The sequence below is a fragment of the Polistes dominula genome, unplaced genomic scaffold (assembly GCF_049000335.1).
Source record: "Polistes dominula isolate Pdom_NZ unplaced genomic scaffold, Pdom_raw_medaka contig_29, whole genome shotgun sequence".
In the NCBI taxonomy this organism is placed as follows: Eukaryota; Metazoa; Arthropoda; class Insecta; order Hymenoptera; family Vespidae; genus Polistes; species Polistes dominula.
In genome coordinates this window covers 610666-629962 of record NW_028300865.1, presented here as the reverse complement: position 1 = coordinate 629962, position 19297 = coordinate 610666, and the positions used below count along the sequence as shown (strand labels likewise).

Below are 19297 nucleotides of genomic sequence, written 5' to 3'. Positions count from 1 at the left end.
CAATTTTTATTATTAAACAAATTATTTTCTTTCAGAACAATTCTTGAAGTAACGTGTTGTACTAATTGGATTAATGGATTAAAGAAACAATTTGTTTTCTTTTTTACACAGTCAAAGAAAAATTAATTACAAATGTTGTAAGAAAGAAAAAAGAAATTTGTAATTAGTACATATGATGTTAAATAATTGTATAGGGAAGATGTTAGCAAGTGTATAATATGAAAAAGAAACGCTTTAAAAGACAGCTGTCTGAAGCAATTTGTTGTCCATAAAACTAATGGGGAGCATACAGTAGTGGTGCTCTAAGAAAGGCTGTCTCGTATTTCTTTTCGAAAGCAACGGTTCCCCAGAAAGATTCACAGAAAGAGAGGTGGTCGTACCAAAGAATTTAATCGAAGAGAGACGGAAATGGACAGATGGTTGGCGAGATCCTGTGATACCAAGCAAACAACCGGGTGGGCACCTGGATCGTTGGACCGTAGAAAGAGAAAGAGCTCGAATAAAATATAACATTGCAAACATAACTACAATTTATATATACGTACGTTGGTTGTTGATACGAATAACAGATAATCTTTTGATCCTTTTTAATTATCAACAAAATATTATCCAAATAAAAAGAAGAAGAAGAAGAAGAGTAAAACATTCGTTGGAAAAATATGGGTTTATAAAAATATCTTCCAAGTACGCGAATTCGATGAAATAAAATCTATAAGTTGGTATATAGTTGATTATATAAGAAACGAGTACACAGGAAGGCCTTAACTAGGCTAATGTCTTCTCAAAATATCACGAAGGACTCTCGTGCGCTTAGCACGTGCGTGATATATTCTACATTTGTATGTATGTACGTTAATAATACCGAGTATGACTTTGAAAAGAATGATCGTATAGATTTGATGAAATAGTTTGTATCAAAGGTAAAGAAAGAGAGAGAGAAAGAGAGAGAGAGGTACTAAAATTTCACATATGAGAGACATGTATGCGTGCATATACGTAGTATCGGTAATATAATAGGACCGAAGTGTAGAAACATGCGGTTTGGAGCGCTCGTAAAGTATTTCCCTGCACGTACGTACCATCGAAAGAAACTAACCTTCCAGATAATACACTCTGACTGTGGCTACGTATACGTATACTTTCGTGAAAGGAACTCAAGTATATTGTGTGCACGCGACGAGCTGGATTCTTATGGGTACCGATCACGAGCCGATCTATACTTAGAAACGGGCGAGAATAACGTGGCTTAGATACGCGGAACTCTCTTGTCTTTTTCAGCCCACCCTCCTACAGCTCGTGTTCCTCATCCTCAACACTCAAATTTTATCTCCTTTTATTTTTGTTTTTTTTTTTTTTTTAAACCACGAGAAATCTTTCTTCCTAACTTAACAGCTCGCATTAAAGGGGAATTCGAGGGATTCGATCATCCTCTTATATTCCAGACTGACCGGTCGGAAGAAGACCGGACACGATTCTTTACATCCTCTTTCAAAGGATCTTTCTTACAAATGTGAATATCACATGTGATATGTAACATACATACTCGAAATATCTTCTTACCTTTTTTTTAACCATATACTTGATACTATATATATATATACACCTACGTATTATTAATACATTTACAGTTTTCTTACGAAGAATTGTAAAAAAGAAAAGATATAAAGGAACAAAAGAAATCATCTTTCATTGGAAAACATAATCCATGTAGGAGGACAGCACGTCATTCCCATTGCATCGTTTAAACGATCACGAAATAGCCATTTATACATTATACTTTCAGCAACACGCCATTACTGGTTAGAGTGAAAGTACTTCCCAGAACATTATTTTCTACAGCACGTCTACCATTATTGGGATCATTACTATTCTGTTTAATGTATGACTTTCAGTACTATCGATTCACTAGACCGAGAAAACCTTGAAATTAAATTCTTGGTAAAGACTGAGCGAGAAGGATGATGATAATGATAATGATAATAATGATAATGATAATAATGATGATGATAATAATGATGATGATGATTGCAGATGGACGTTCGAAGAGAAATCGCTACTTCCATACTTCGATTAACTCTTATACAATACGATATTTACCTCATGAACTATTTCCAATTAATATATGTGTGTTGTGTAAAGGTAATTTAATTCACCAAAGATAAAATGAATTTAATAACAAAAGAAAGACGAGGAGGAGGAGGAGGAGGAGGAGGATACAGGGTCTTTTTAAAAAGACTTAACATCGTTCGATTTTACGTGAAATCATTGACGTTCCTCTGGATATCGTAACACAAATGGGATCAGAGAAGAAATAGAGAAGAAATGGAGAAAGAGAAATAAGGATGGGTGGCTTGTTGCCCGTACCGCTACAAAATAGTGTGGTGTATACATACGCGAGTTCCGCAGAGATATAGGGGAACGATGACGCGATGCTCGCAAGTTCGTACGTAAACCAGTTAGGCGGAATCCACTTTTCCCTGAGGCATAAACCTTTTCGCCTAAACGCGGGTATACGGGAGAGAGAGGGAGAGAGAGAAAGAAGGTGGGGAGAAAAGGAAAGAAAGATAGCCTTCGGCCCCGGCATACTCGCCAACGGCAACGGCATCGGCATCGGCGTCGGCGGCAGCAATAAACCCAAGTTTCTCAGACCTCATCGAGCCACTGTCCCGCTTTCCACGATTTCCCTCACCGTCTCGTTCGTTCAATCGTACTATCGTACTTCATCCCCACTTTATCCCCACTCCTTCCCTATTACATCCCCACTATATCTACTTTACCGCCGCGTGCGGCCGCGTCTGTAATTATATATTCATTCAATGGAGTCAGTCTGTCAGTTACTCGTGGAGAATCCTCGCGGTGTAGAACTTTAGTAACTTCAGTTTTTTCTTTATTTCTTTATTTCATCTTATGAATTATTCGTGACGTTTAAAACTATCTTAATTATTTCCTTTATATTTATCCTATATAGTTTCCTATTTCTCTGAGGTTTATTTTTTTATCTTTTTCTTCTTCTTCTTCTTCTTCTTCTTCTTCTTCTTTCCCTCTCCCAACAGCAGCCAGTTTACCTTTCCATTCTCTCATTCGTCGAACTTGACGTACTTCGGAGAAACGGAAATAAAAGGAAGTCGTGTTACAATATATCTTAAGAAAACGATTCTTTATATTTTTAACAGACCCTCTTAAAAGATTTATACCTGAGAAACTTTCTTTCTGTCAACGTACGTTTGGTGTTCCTACTGAAAGTGTCCGACAGTGATGTGTAACCCTCATCGACGTTGTTCCCAGTACAGTATAACGATTCTTGGAAAAGGTGAAAGCAATTATGAACGTGCGAGCCAAATGTATTTCGAGGAAATTTCTTTGAGAATTTCTCCTTGAGAATCGTCCCAGCTTTCTTCTTCATCATCATCATCATCATCTACTTATTCTTCTTTTTCGTTCGTTCAGTTTCTGAATGTCCTCTGTGAGGAATACGAGTCCTGGACGAGACATTGATTTAACAAATAATTGGTAAGAAAATAAAATCAAAGTATTTATATAAATAATGTAGTGAACTTTAATATCTGTTATATATATATATATATTTTTTTTTTTTCAACCATATAAATTTTCTTGATAAACAATTAAAAATTCCTTTTGTTTAACAGTATATATATATATTATATTAAAATATGCAATGTGAAGTGTTGAATAAAATGTGCATTATTAGTCAAAATGTAGATAATCTCTTTATCAAAGTAGTAATTCTTTTTGTTCTTATATCACTCTTGAAAAATTGCATATTTGTTATTGTTCATTGTGATAAATAATAGTTACAAATATTTAAAGATATACTCGTTATTAGTGTTCAGTTTATTTACAAGTCTCTTGAAGATCATAGATTACGTATTGGATATGTTTGTGGTATTGTGTTGACTATGGAAGTCCTAACCTCAATGTAGATATATTTCTTGGTTGAAAAACTTGTGTGAATATAAAAGATATTAAAGTTTTGTCTATATAAACATTTATTTTATAATTCAGTGCATGCAACTAAACAAAATGATAAATTCATTCTTAAATCAATATAATCAATTCTTATTTATTAGTATAATATTCTATTTGCTTACTCAGTTTCATTTGTCTCATGATTTCTGAAAACATATGACTATGGAATAGTAAATAATGTAATAGATAATAATGTAAATAATGATTATAGAAAACTATATTTAAATTAGTTAGAAGCAACTCGTATAATTATAAAAGTGATTATAATATAATATAATATTTTATTCATTTATTTGAGTTCATTTAGCTTAACCTAAAATAAAATATGTTTTCCATTATAATTGAATAACTTGAAATAATATTTCCTTTTTAAAATAAAAATAAATAAAGAACTATGTTATATACATAGATTACATAAATAGTATATAATACAACAATAGATCATAAAGAACAATCAATTTATGACCATTTAACATTATAGAATATTATACCACTGTAATAACTAACCTAATCACTTTAACGTATGTATGTTGATGATTTGTTGGGATGCCAATTGAAATGCAAAAATGTTTCATTCCGTTAGAATCGATGATAGAAATGAAGCGGAACATGGAGACAATAAAGAACGAGTCAACTTTTACGTAATAATACCAAGAATACCGATCGTAATTCTTTTCTCGTTATTTATTAGTTTCACACTGGTGGTCGTGAAAATCGTTAGCAATAGTTTACTCTTGGAAAAGCTAATACCACCACCACCAGAGTCGTTTTCTTACTCTTCTTGTTCACATTTCCAAGAGAGATACTATTATTATTTCTTATTTACAATCGTAAACGATCAAATTTACAAGATAATTAAATGAACTTATAAAATCAAAAAACAAGATAAAAGAAAAAAAGATAAGTGTGTAGCAGTGTCGTGTATGTGTGTGTGTGTGTGTGATATGTTTCAAGGTTGACAGAATGTGGCTTCTGTTGAAGGACAAGTAAAGCAGTGTATTACTAGGAAGTTATACGTGTTTTGTGATTGACCGAATACCCTCTCCCTCCCTCCCCCACCACCGCCGCCATCTTTTTTCTATAAATTTGAAATAGTTAAATTTATGAAGCTTAATTTTATTACAACCTAACCTTAATCTTTTCGTTTTGACAGTATGACAAAAATCATTTGCATTTGATCTGCTTTTTATTTTTATTAACACTCAATATTGTTTCTTTATTTCTCTTCCCTCTTTTATTACAGTTGTATATCCAATAAATATTCATTAGGTCGAGGAATTTTTTTTGTCCAATCGAAAACGGCCACTCGAATTCTCGGTAAACGAATCCCGGTTACACCGTTACTTGAATTTATTAAGTTCTACGCCGATCGTTTTTGGGATTTGCATACGAAAGTACTTTGTGTGACGTATATGCACATGCGTGCATATAAGTATTTACACGTGAATTTGTATCTCTGCTGTGTATGTGTATGTGTGTGTAAGATGAATCGGATCGACGTGAGTGAAATGATGAAAATGACGATTGACCAGGAAGGATACGAATTGTAGTCCTCTTTGTTATTCTCTTTTGTATTTTCTTTTGTAAATTTCATTGTAAATGAGGTTAGAAGAGTTAGCAGTAAATCCTTGTAACTACAGTTTGAAAAATAACGTTTGTTGAGTTTCAACAACACCGGGGGGGGGGCTGTTGACGGGCCCCCGTCAATACGGGGGACAATTTTGGGGTCTCTCGTAAACGAGAGAGAATAAATAATATTACAACATGCTTGTTTGTTTGTTTGTTTGTTTATATGTAAAATAGGTGACATTCTTGTTAAATGAACCCATTTGATAATATTATCAATGTCTCTCTCTTTTTCTCTCTCTCTCTCTCTCTCTCTCTCTCGGAAACGCATACACGCGCACACATTGTGTTGGATTACGCAACGTTTAGCCTGAAATCGTCATTACCGTTGTTGCCTTTACAAAGATTATAAGCCACTAAGGATTTCGTAGAATCGATTACACTAAATGGATTCTTATGAACCTTATCAAACCAGTTCGTTAGTATTTCTTTCGGATATTCATTGATGTTACAAAGCTAATTTGAAATGCTTTAGTTTCTCGGAAGCACAAGCCCGAAAACTTGCTTTTAATTTTTTTTTTTTTTATTTTTATCATTCTTTTTTTTAATTCCCCCTCCCCACCCCCACTTAAAGATAAATTTAGCGAGAGCGTATAAAAGATAAGAAGGAAGAAACAGTTAAATGTAGATAGAAACGAAAATATATATAGTAGCTTGAAAGAAAAATTTCAACGATTTGATTCGAGTCACTCAAAATCAAATTTCCTTTTGAACAACGGTGAGATATTTTTATTGACTAAAAAATAACTGGAGAGTGTGTGTAATATTTTACCAACTGACGTTGGATATTATTTTCTAGAGTGGGCGGCTTGCTTTTCTTTTTTTCTTTGTTTTTTTTTTTCTTTTCTTTTTCGTGGAATAAGTGGGTGGTTTGTATTTATTCGCTCTTACATATGTGTACGTCATTTTATACTTGCATTCTTTTAACTTCTCCTACTATATTTGCTTGTAAACGTAACGAGCAGCCAAACAACCAACAACAACAACAACAACACACACACACAATTTCCAAGTCGTCTATTGGTGGGGTAGGTAAAATACCGAGAAAAAAAAAAGAAAGACGATTTTCCTTGGAAGACTAATAATAATAATAGCTAATAATATACGTCGACTTCGTTCTAACGTTACGCACAATGGCTCATTATTCTATTATTATGTTGATAATAGGGACGAATCCAAGGTGTTGTCGTAGTCTCTCCCACTCTCCTCATTCTTTCATTCTTTCATTCTTTCATTCTTTCTTTATTTATTTATTTATTTCCTTCCTTTTTCAATATGTATGCAACCCACTAAAGCTTGTATGCATGCATGCCATACCAAACCAAACCAAACCAAACCAAGCCATGCCATGATGCGAATAAGAGCCTAAGTATTTACGTTAGGTGTTGCACACTGTGTGCAACAAGGAAGAAAGAAAGAGGACCATCCTCCCTTCTTCATCCCTCCTCCTCCTCCTCTTCATCCTCCTCCTCCTTCTTAGGATGTTGCCTCTCATTCACGGGACATGCGTGTGTCTCCTTTGACGATGACGTCGCGAGTCTCCTCTTCCATATGGCTTTGCGAAATAAAAAATAAGAGATGATGAGTGTTGGATGCGCGCGCATCACTAGTCAAAAAGAATCAAAACAACAACTATGAAAATGAGAGAGAGAGAGAGAGAGAGAGAGAATAAATAATACAGATAGAAAATATAAGTACGAGGTGAAAGAGTTCGTTGAGCGAACAAGAGAAACGGAATTTATCTCTTTGTAGTGGTAGTAAAAACGTCATTATGCAATCTTTTTATTTTTTTGTAAGATAAAACATGAAAAATATTCCTCTTACGTGTATTTACCTTATACAGTTTTTATATACATACATATATATGTATAATATATGTGCATGTATATCTACAAGATAATTTAAACCCATTAAATTTAGTGATTATCTTGAAAAAAAAGAAAAAGAAAAAGAAAAAGAAAATAAAAGAACAGAAAATTCATGCATTATCGTTAATAATAACATTGTTTTCGAAATATTTTGATTTACGTCTAGCACAAAGTTATTATTATTTTCATCGTTTAATCTCTCCCTCTAAGTATATATATATATATGCTCGATTAAAAAATAAAAAAAATAAAACTACAAAATTGTAATATCGGTTTTCGTCTCTCGATAGATAGAGGTCTCGAATAAATGGAAATCCAAACCCTTCATTATCCCGAAGGATAAGAAAGTAGGCTTGTATGTTATATACATTGTTTACTTTTTCCTTTTTTTTTATCCCCCTATATATATATATATCTTTCTCACTCGTTCACTCATATGAATCCAATTTAATCGGACACTTATTGAGACCGCACGAAAATAAATGCCAAGTCGAGAGAGTCTGGTATGACGAAACTCGTCTGAGTATGCGCTAGTGAATCCTATTATCGTCTAACGACACGACTATGTCACGCGCGCATACACACACACACACACAGACACGTGTTTTATTTTAAAAATTCGACGAGCGTCGCGGCGCTACGCGAATGGCGCCAAAAATAAATTCTTATTTTCTTCTTAATAAACACGCATTTAGATTCTACGAGGCGACAGATTTAACGAATATAAGAAGAAGATAGATAGATAGATAGATAGATGAATAGGTGTAGTAGTTGCTTAGATAGTAGTAGTAGTCAAACTTACATTAATATGAGGTATGTGTTTAAGTAGAAGGAGGGGTAGTAGGCATAGCAGTTCCTCGAATTTCATTCCTTTCCTCATCTCTTGGGTGCGTCTCGGAGAGTTGGTCCGTTTAAAAAAAAAAAAAAAGGCCCTTCTCTCGATATTCCGAATGCGTCGGAGATGAACGATCGCAAGGTCGCTGCTAGCAGTAGAAGAAGATTGGAATGAGAGGAGGAGGAGGAGGAGGAGGAGGGTAAAAGAAGAACGTGGCTCTGTCTCCTTCCTACGATTTATCGTGGCCAACACGAGCAACGAAAAAGGGGGATGGTGTAGAACGACGAACCCAAATGAGGTCGTAGTTAAAACGTGTGTAAAAGAAGAGTTCGGGGAAAAGAAACCTCTTCGAACGGTGTTCAAATTTTTTCTTTTTTTTTCTTTTTTTTTTTCAAAGTAACTCAACTCTACGGTAGGAGGTCCACGCCCACCGCGTGGCCGCGAATGTTGTTGTTGTTCCGCGGATATGGCTGCTGTTTTGCGAAGAACGATGACGTTTCGAGAAAACGAATAGGTACAAAATAAAACAAGGAGATAAAAATGTTATATAAAAAAATAAAGTATAAGTAAAAGGGGGCAAGAAAAGAAAAGAAAAGAAAAGAAAAAAAAAGGAATGAAATGAAATAGCCAGATCTCGTTCACGTTAATGGAACAACCTTCGCACGTTCTCTCATTCTCGGTAACATCGTATCGTAGATCACTATCAAAGGATTTAAGCGATTCGAGGTAAGCTGGGATCGCTATCAAGGCTTTCCCTGAACGGTTGCTGATAATTTTACTGCTCGATTTCTCTCCCTCTCTCTCTCTCTCTATATATATATATATGTGTGTGTGTGTGTGTGTAATGTATGCATTTACTAGGAGCGTTGTTAAAATGTGTGCACGTGTATGTATACAAGGCTCAGTGACGTGTACTTAAGCGGAAGAATAATGACGGATTTTATGATACGATTCGGAGACACGAAATCAATCTATCTACTTATCTATTTATCGATTAATCAATCGATCGATCGATCGATCTTTCTTACGTATGATTGAAGTGACTCATGACGTAGCACGCGAACGAAAAATACACTTCTAAGTATTCCATATCGTCTCGTCCTTTAAAACATACGTAAGTAATCACGTTGATACGTGAGAATTTGTCTCTATTTTTGTGTCTATGTACAAATGTTCATATGTGTACGTATGTGTCGTGTCGTGTACACGATATAACACATATATATATATATATATATTAAACATCACTCGCGAGTTCCAATTGCAATTCCGAAAGAAATTTGTCATCGATTTTAACGAAGCCTTGTGCGCGATCATTTCTTCGAACTATTAACTTTGTGTTTTTTCTTCTTCTTCTTCTTCTTCTTGTTTTACCTTATAATATATTTTTTGTTATCGTTATAATGATAACCGTGTATGATATTTGTTTTATAAAAAATTGAGAGAATAATTTTAGACAACTTGGTAACTTCTATGTCTCTTTCTATCTTTTTCTATTTTTCTTCTTTTTCTTTTTTTTTTTTTTATGTGTATGTATTTTTACTTTATAAAGATAGAAGCCCCCCTTTTCGGTACACATGAGAGATTATCACTTTTCCTCGAAATAGTAGCGTTAGTGTAAATGCGCGTAATGTACACCTTTGGAATTCCATGGACCCCGAAGATAAAAGGTGTTGTATGGTGTATAATCGTTAATTCGTTAAAACGAGCTTCAAGTTAACGCGAGAATTCTCGTTCGTGAATTGTGACGAACAAATGACATTTTTTTTTCGTGAATTATCATCATCTACGTCATCATCGTCTCTTGACGATGATTCCGTGCGTATATAATACGTGAACGACAAGCATATGTATATTTAATGATATGATAGAATAATAATAATGATAAGGATAAGGATAAGGATAAGGATAAGGATAGGACATGAAGTGATATGATTTGATATGATGTGTTGCTTTCGTCAGCATGTGTGGAATAAGGTGAAGTCTATCACAATTTGTATTTACATTTTGTTCTTCTGTATCTTCTTATTAAATGAAAACTTATTATCATTTATTATAAATAAGATATTATTATAGGGTGAATTTGACAAGTTTATAAACAATTTTTCTTAAATATTCATAATTTTTCAAAGTAAACACTAAACATAATTGCAGCATTGACATTTCATAACAAATTTTTATTATTGTTTATTATACATTGCTGCTTTAACGATACAAGTTTGCTGCAACCAGTTTTTAGAATTTCATTATTTTTTTTTTTGCCCGTTTCTCTAATAATAATAATAATAATAATAATAATAATAATAATAATAATAATAATAATAATAATAATAATAATAAATATAATTTTATATATAAATGTTTCCGAAAGAAAGGAAAGAAATGAAAATGAAGAAGAAAATTTAAATAAAAATAAAAACATAAAATAAAGAAAGGGGTTGAAGTAGAGGATAGAAAGGGACTGGTAGAGAGAAAGAGAGAGCAAGAGAGAGAGAGAGAAGGCGAGAGACAGGATCGAGTTTTTGGCATTGCGACACCGGATCGGCTCCTTCTCTCCTCTCTTTTCCTCTCTCACACTCTCCGGAGGCAGAACTCCGAGAGACTCGAGTTCGTGGAAGCGGCCATTCGCGCTACTCCACTAATACTACGAAATCACCTACCAAACACACACACACACACAAACATACGTTGGCCACATGCTTCGTCGCACAATAAGCTCCTATATAGACTCTCTCCTCCTTGTTTGTATATGAACTTATATATCTATATCTCTTCCTGTATATTTTGTATGTGTGTATGTATATATGTCTCTCTCTCTCTCTCTCTTTTTCTCTCACACACTTTTACCAGTATTATTCGGATGCTCTTTCATGAAAACGAACTCACAAAGCCGCCCACAACCAGTCTCTTCTTCTTCTTCTTCTTCTTCTTCTTCTTCTTCTTCTCGTATTCATGTAACTCTTAGAACATTGTATTCATGAGAAAGAGTGAGAGAAGTGGGGTGGAAGAGTGGGGTTGGGGTGGGTGTTAGGTTCGAAAGAGAAAAAGAGAAAGAAGAAACATCGTTCCTAGACGAGATCACACTTGGATATTTTTCTGTATATATCTCTCTCTTTCTCTCTCTCTCTCTCTCTCTCTCTCTGTTTCTGTCTGTCTCTGTCCTGTGTCTCTTTCTTTCTATTACGCCTTCGTTGATTATTTACGTTGAAATAGTTGCGCAAGACTATTTGGATAGACGCAAAAACACGCTAGTTACTAGGAAATCGTGATATAGATGCCCGTACTGTTCTTCCATTTGAAAGATTTACGCAATTCATTCGTTATATGTGTATTTGTGTATATATGTGTGTATGTATGTATGTATGTATGTGTGTGACGTTTTTATCACGCTTCTGTTCGATTTACGGAACTCTGATGCTTAACATAGAAATAGTTAGATAAAAGGAAAGAGTGAGAGTGTGTGTATGTGTGTGAGAGAGAGAGAGAGGGGGGGGATAGATAACGATAAAGAAAAATGAAATACACACATAGAAAAGAAAAGAAAAGAAAAATAATAATAATTAAAAAATCAAATCAAATGTGTAACTCTATTCGTAATTGTTTGTTGCATTACATTTTATGATTATTCATCAACGAAAATATACTTATCGAGAATCGAATATTAATAAAAAAAAATCGATTTTTTTTTATTTGTATATATAAATACTTTCAATGATAAGTATATATCTTTTGATATATATATATATATATATATATATACGCACATAATACGATTAAACGTTTTATCAATTGGAGTACACAACTTTTGATAATAATTTGTCAGCGTAATTCTTTTGAAAATAAGTAAGTAAGTAAAATTTGGATCAATTTTTTTTTGTTTTTTTTTTTTACTTCTTCTCCTGTACACGTTTTATATATTTAAATAAATTAAATTTTAATTATAAATTATAAATAAATATATTAATGTGAAACGAAATAGATATATTTATATATATATAGTATAGTAACTTATTAAAATATAAATATATTATATAATATATTATTTTATAAATTAAATATTATATTATATTATATTTTATATATTTATGTAAGCTTCCTAACCTATTAACCGAGGAATTCCCTTTTTAATTACACTTGCATTTTTAATAACTAATTTATATTATTTTTTATATATGTATTTATTTATTTATTTATTTATGCTTAAAAAATAAATCAAAAGATTATGAAATATATATTTGTTCGTTAATTTATATATAAAATACGTAAAAAGTATACGTTTAACGTGTTTAATAATTGACAATTTCCCGCCCAAATAACAGGTTATGTGATTTTTGAATTCGTCAAAAAAAAAAAAGAAAAAAAGTGCGTAGGAGGAAGAGTATATAAAATATTCCAAGTTTTCCAATGTGTTTGTTCAATATCGGAATCATTATTTATGTGATCAATACTTGAAACTGTGTACACCTTTACTTACTTTAGTGTCGCATTTTATCATAAGGGAGGAGAATTTCTTGTAATTTTCCGCCATTTATGTTTCGCAGTATATAACCGTCAATAATATTTTACATTTGAATTCTTAGAAAAATAACGTCACTTGCTTATGCATTTTGTCAATGTGTATAATAATAACTTGTATAATTTAGGATTGTTTTTATATGATAAGAAGAAGAAGAAGAAGAAAAGTGTGATAAAGTTGTTGTAAAAAGGTTTCTTTGATTAACCGGAAATAGGAAGAATCATTTGAGAATGAGGTATATATAAAGGTCAAAGGAAGTTGAGAATTTTTTGTTTTGTTTCATTTCTGTTACAGGGGGGGTAAAAAAAGTAGCTACTAATAAATTTCTCGATTCAAGGCATATGTCAGGTTTATAAATACACTCTTCTTCTTCTTCTTCTTCTTCTTCTGTGTTCGACCAACTCAAAGGTTTAACAGAAACGACATTAGGAAGCCATCGAAACGATTAAAAGACACCACGCTGAGAATTCGTAAAACACGAATATCTTTTAAAATACGAATTCATTTATTCTGTATGCACATGTACATGTGTGTAACTTATCCATTTACCTAGAAGTACATAACTACTTACTTCCTGCTGTACTTAGAAGCTTCGGTCACGCTAGAACGCACGTTTATTGTATCACACGACGTTCTATGATAAATTGACCACCCTATAGATATGAAGATTTTGGATTTTAAAAGAAACATTTGTTGTTGTTGTTGTTGTTGTTGTTGTAATTATTAATATATATATAGTTACATTTATTATGTAATAAATATATAACAAAAAAGAAACTTAAATGGGATTGCATTTCAATCTTCCGTCAAAATCGGCACGAACTTTCAGAACAACCCAATATAAATACCAGATTTAATATTTAATATTAGATATTTATTAGTTTATTAGCATAAATAATGAATTAGTTTCGTTATATGATTTTAGGTGACGGCACGTGCCTGCCATCAATGTTGTACCTTATTCAACAACGGTGACGCAAACTAATCCAAGTATCAAGATGCTGACAGTGATGTGCCCTAATTGTCGCCTTGAATTTTTGGCGAATGAAGAACATACGGACAATTGTAGTGAAACAATGCCTTGTACCGAGGATACGTGGTACATGACTGAAGAACAATACACTAACGATTCTGATTGTTTGATCAATCCATCGCCAATTATTAACATACAAAATATTCCAAAATATTCCATCCAATTGGACGATAGTCATAATGACCATATGAACAAAATCATTCAAACTGAAGATCCGAAATGCGTTAATAATAAATCAACGAAGAACAATTATTCATCCAAGAGGTTGTTAATTGAAAGTCCGAGTTCTGATTTATCCAATAATCAGACGAAAAATGATAGAGATGATTGTATGTCATCTTCAATATGTCGTATAACTTCTTGCGATCTGACTGGCGGTAGTGTGACCATATCAACGCCCATCATACAATCGGGTGATTGTTTCATTTACAATACCGATTCTTGTACCTTAGTTGAAACACCGTACGACGTGATTCATCCAAAATTGTCGGTCGGTGGGCGTTACGTTCAAACGAAAATATCTACGAACGATCATCAGGATGACGAAGGTAGTGATGGTGGTGGTGATGGTGATGGTGATGGTGATGGTAGTTCAGCTGCAAAATCCTCAACTACGGATAAGAAAAATTGCGGATGTGTTTCTTCACGCTTTCGCGAACATATTTATTCGAATGAAATAGCTATAAAAACACCGAGCGGATGTCAAGAATTACCTGGAAATAGGAGGAACAACCCTTCGTTGAAATGTTGTTCGGAAAAACGACCAATCGAGGATGATTCCGACATACGTAACAATTGCAACGAATCCGATTCTGGATTTTGTAATATTAAAATAATGCCTAAACAAGATTGTAAATCATCCGAAAGGAATTACATTCAAGAAGATACGACGGAACCGCTTAAAAATAATTTACTTAAACAGCCACCATTGACAAATAGAGATTCAAATAATTTTAGTGAAAATTTGGTCTTTTGTCCAGGAACAACTCAAGTTCCTAATCACATAGACAAGAATTCTGATAATGAAACATTTGATGAAAGAAACGTAACGATGGTTAATAATGGGCTGCCATTTAATCCGTCCTCGGGAGATTTGTTAAATAATTCTAATGATAATGAATCTCTTCGTAATTCTAATGGCATTCAATTACAATTGAACGCTACTCTCCAATTACCGCCAGATATAGACCAATGTTCCTTGAATATAACGGCAACAACTAAAGCGATGAATTATAATTTTCCTGAAAGTACTATCATTGTCGCCGGTAAAAGCTTTAACAATTTCAACGGCGGTGGTATAATCAAAATAGACAATAACATCAAGAGAAGTAACATCGACGAGTGTTCTTCTTGTCAGAAAAAAGAGGAAACGTCGTCTACTACTGACATGTTTGATACTGATATGTATGATATATATAAAAGAATTCCATGGAGTCCGCCCAAGTTTAATTGCAGTAATTTAGTGAGAATGGTATATAATGATCGTTTAATGAAAATCAAAAAATATCTTCGAACTAGCGGTTGGTATCACGAGGATCTAAGTTGGCAACAGAGTGAGATTCTTCTTAAAAACGTAGCAGTTGGCAGATGGCTAATGAGGGATAGCTCGGACTGCAGATTTACCTTTGCAATTTCCGTGCAAACCGAAAGGGGTCCTACATCCGTTAGGATACAGGCGGATTATGGTAATGACTTTAGGCTAGACGCGGATATAAATTTAATCAATGACATACCTAGTTTTAACTGTCCTATCAGCCTGTTGGAATATTACATTGAATATTCCAAAAGAAAAAAGAAAAATGAACGTAGGAGAGAGGTTTGGGTCGATTACAACGGCCTACTCTACGGTCAAATCTACCTCACTGAACCTTTAGTCAAAGAAGTTAGATCACTTTGTCATTTGGCAAGATTGGCTATTCACAAGCACAATTTACCTACCTACAATTTACCATATATGATCAGAGATTATGTCTCTCAATATCCGTACACGATTTAAATTATTATACGATTTTATTATTGCATCTTCCAATTTTTCTCTATTACGAACTGAGATTAGCAAAAATTATATTTTTATATATTAAACTAAGAAATATTTAGCAAATTTTTCCTGACAATTTATCCAATTGTATTTAATAAGAATTGAGAAAGAAAGAGTAAGAGAGAGAGAGAGAGAGAGAGAGAGAGCTATCGTTTGAAGATTATTTTTTCTTTTTTTAAATTCAATTGACTTAATTAACACTAGATATGTCAGACCAGATCAGTCATCATGTTGACTAGTATAGTAGAAAATGGTGGTATATCTAGTGTTAATTTTATGTAACGCTTCGAGTATCCACACATACGTTGTGGGGGAGGGAATTATTCGAAAAGATATTTATCGTGAAAGATTTAGAAAAAAAATTTCTTAATGGGAGAATAAGATTAGATAAGAAAACAAAAAACAAACAAAAAACAAAATAATAATAATAATTGTATAAGAAAAAGAAAAATGTGAAAACACATATCGATCATCAATATATGAAAAAATAATACTTCAAGTATCAACATTTTTCTAATATCTTTCAATTCATAAAGCGATGGCGCTGCCCACATAACTTAGAAAATAAGAATTAATTATTTTTTAATAATAATAATAACATTTCAAAAATTAGGAATAAAAGAGAAAACAAAAAAAAAAAAGAGAATTATCATTTTTGAATTTGATAATAATGCATTAGTTGGTAGTAATTAGTTTTATGTGACACGACACATTTTTATTTCTAAGACTGGGACAAATTAAGAAAAATTCATGTTAAAATAATTTTTATTCAAATGTACTTTGCGAAAAAAGCGAATTATTAACGCAGAAAATCATAGACATTTAAGTAATTATATTTTGTCAATAGTGATTATTATTATTATTATTATTATTATAATATGCATTAAATGTTATTGCAATAGACTGCTCTGCGAGAATTTTTCGACTGATTAAATAGAAAGTATAAAAAAAAGGACAAAAAAAAACATGAAATAAAATAAAATAAAATAAAATAAAATAAAATAAAGCAAATGTGTTGTTAGATAATTTGTGCTTGAACTATTTCCTATGATTATTTTGTGCGTTCTTGTGTTGTTATTTTTTTTTTTTTTTGGAAGTGAAAACTTCTTTAGAATGGGTGTGATTTGAAAAAATGTAACGGAGCGGTAAACGGCGGCTATGTAACGGAGCGGTGGGCGGCAATGAAACGGCCGCGTTTCACTAAAATAAGAAAAGAATACAATTATCCTACAGCAGATATTTTGTATTCGTCTCATTCTCTGGAAACTTCGTTTTTTTTTTTTTTTTTTTTTGAAGATTTCACTTCTAATTTTTGTTTTATTATTACAATGTTTCCTTTTTTTTCCTTTTCTTTCATGTTTAGAATAAGATCGTTATAAAACCTCGCTTATTTACGATTTACTACTCTATGATAGAAATCGTTTAACGTATGTTATAGATAATTAATTTTATCTACGAAACAATCTGAAAATTATCTATTAATTCATCATTCATATACATAAGTTTATATTTAAAGGTTATGTCAAATAGAATCAAATCAATTAGGTGGTACAATCGATTGAAAAAAAAAAAAAAAGAAAACCTTTTTGTTTTTTTACATTTATGTTTGAAATTGAAATTAAGTTAAGCTTTTGTAGGGAAGACAAACAAACAAACAAACAAACAAAAATTACTTAAGTTATTTCTTTATATATTTTCAGGATATTATTAAATTGAATTATTGTAAAGAGTGGTCGTTATTAAAAATCAAAAGGTGAAATTAATAACCGTAATGTTGAATTTCTAGTGTCGTATAGAACAATTTATGATGTACTTTATAATAAAACAATTTCTTAATAGAAACAAACAAACAAACAAACAAGAACACTAAGTGTTTGCCTGTACTTTTATATACTCATGAATACAAATTATAAGATATTATTTATAATACATATATATATATATATATATACGAGGATGGATTAAACAAATGTGGAGTTTCAACGAGAACCAAAAAATAAAAAACATTATTTTCAAATATAAAAATGAATTTAAGAATTGATTTCTACACGTTGAATCTTCAATTATTTGTCAATAATCTGTTCACGTGTTCATATAACATACAGAGCAATATTTAAATAAACATAACTGTGTAAAAAGTGAATAATAATAATAATAATAATAATAAATTATTATTATTATTAAATGTCATTTAATTATTTGCATCTCATTTTATTTATCCTCAATTAGTATACTCTCTACTTGATTATATTTAATGAAAAACAAATATATTATATTTGTATTGTATTAGAAATGGAAACAATTGTAATTATTTGCGTACAATAATAATAATAATGGAATGAGAGATCATTTTATCAATTTGTTCAATTACGTATTATGTATGTGTTTATTTAGTGGATTTTATATCCATATATATATATATATATATATATATATATTTTATCTATTTTATATATTATTAATATTTAGTCAAATATACATACATATATATCTATATATATATATATTTCTATTAACCAGTTAAAAAGTGCATGCCGATGATCTGTGCGCAGAGTACGCTCTCTGGTGTGTGTCGCGATAATCAAGCGATGACGGTTATAGTCGTCAAACGTAGAGTATACAGTAGCGCTGTTAAAATATTGGATAGTCAAAAAGAGACAACTTTATTTTAGAAAATGAAACAAACTTTATACGCATGACGGATCATAGCACGACGAATTTTGTCACATCTCGTGACATGACGACGTATATAATCGTCAAACACGCTTAACTGATTAACAAGAAAATAACTAAAAAAAAAAAAAAAAAAAAAAAAATAAAAACAGGAAAACAATAAGACTCCGAAATATGATTGTATTAAATCGAATTATAGATTTAGATAGAATATTTGAATTGTATTTCTTACGAATAGAAATAAATATGTTCAAACATGTTTTTCTAAGAAACTAATGTGTAAACTTTATATATATATATATTATTCAATAATAACAATCAATTGAATTGCATAGAATAATTTAGTATTGAGTAAATATTGCGAATATAAGTATACGGTTAATATTATATTATATATTTAGTATAGTATATATTTAGTATATATTAAATAAATGTGTATATTAAGAGAACGTATTATGTAAGTATATATATATATATATATATATGTAACTGAAATTTCTAAAAGATATTCCGAACAAAATATTTATAATAGAAAAAATATGATTAAAAATACTCAATTGCCAATTATCTTTGTTTTTAATAATTCATTTTTGATATTCTAAATCATATTTCCTACATTAATCCTTAAAATGCACATAGGGTTGTTTGACATCCCAACAAAATGTTTGATCTCTCGAAAATGTTACTGAATTCGAGAAAAAAATGGGTTATTTGTCATCTA

General features: G+C 31.7%; 1 protein-coding gene across 2 annotated transcripts; it reads left to right on the top strand.

The window, feature by feature from the left end:
• The first annotated feature begins 136 nt into the window (after positions 1 to 136).
• LOC107068332 (uncharacterized) lies at positions 137 to 18725 on the top strand. 2 transcript variants are annotated; one of them, XM_015324596.2, is made up of 2 exons: positions 137 to 3510; positions 13758 to 18725. In XM_015324596.2, exon 2 carries the CDS (start codon positions 13831 to 13833, stop codon positions 15859 to 15861), a length of 2031 nt encoding a protein of 676 aa, XP_015180082.2. In that variant the 5' UTR covers positions 137 to 3510; positions 13758 to 13830; the 3' UTR covers positions 15862 to 18725. The 2 variants fall into 2 exon arrangements, with proteins under 2 accessions (XP_015180082.2, XP_089035974.1); XM_089179848.1 differs by lacking the exon at positions 137 to 3510 and adding an exon at positions 6995 to 9042.
• The last annotated feature ends 572 nt before the right edge of the window (positions 18726 to 19297 follow it).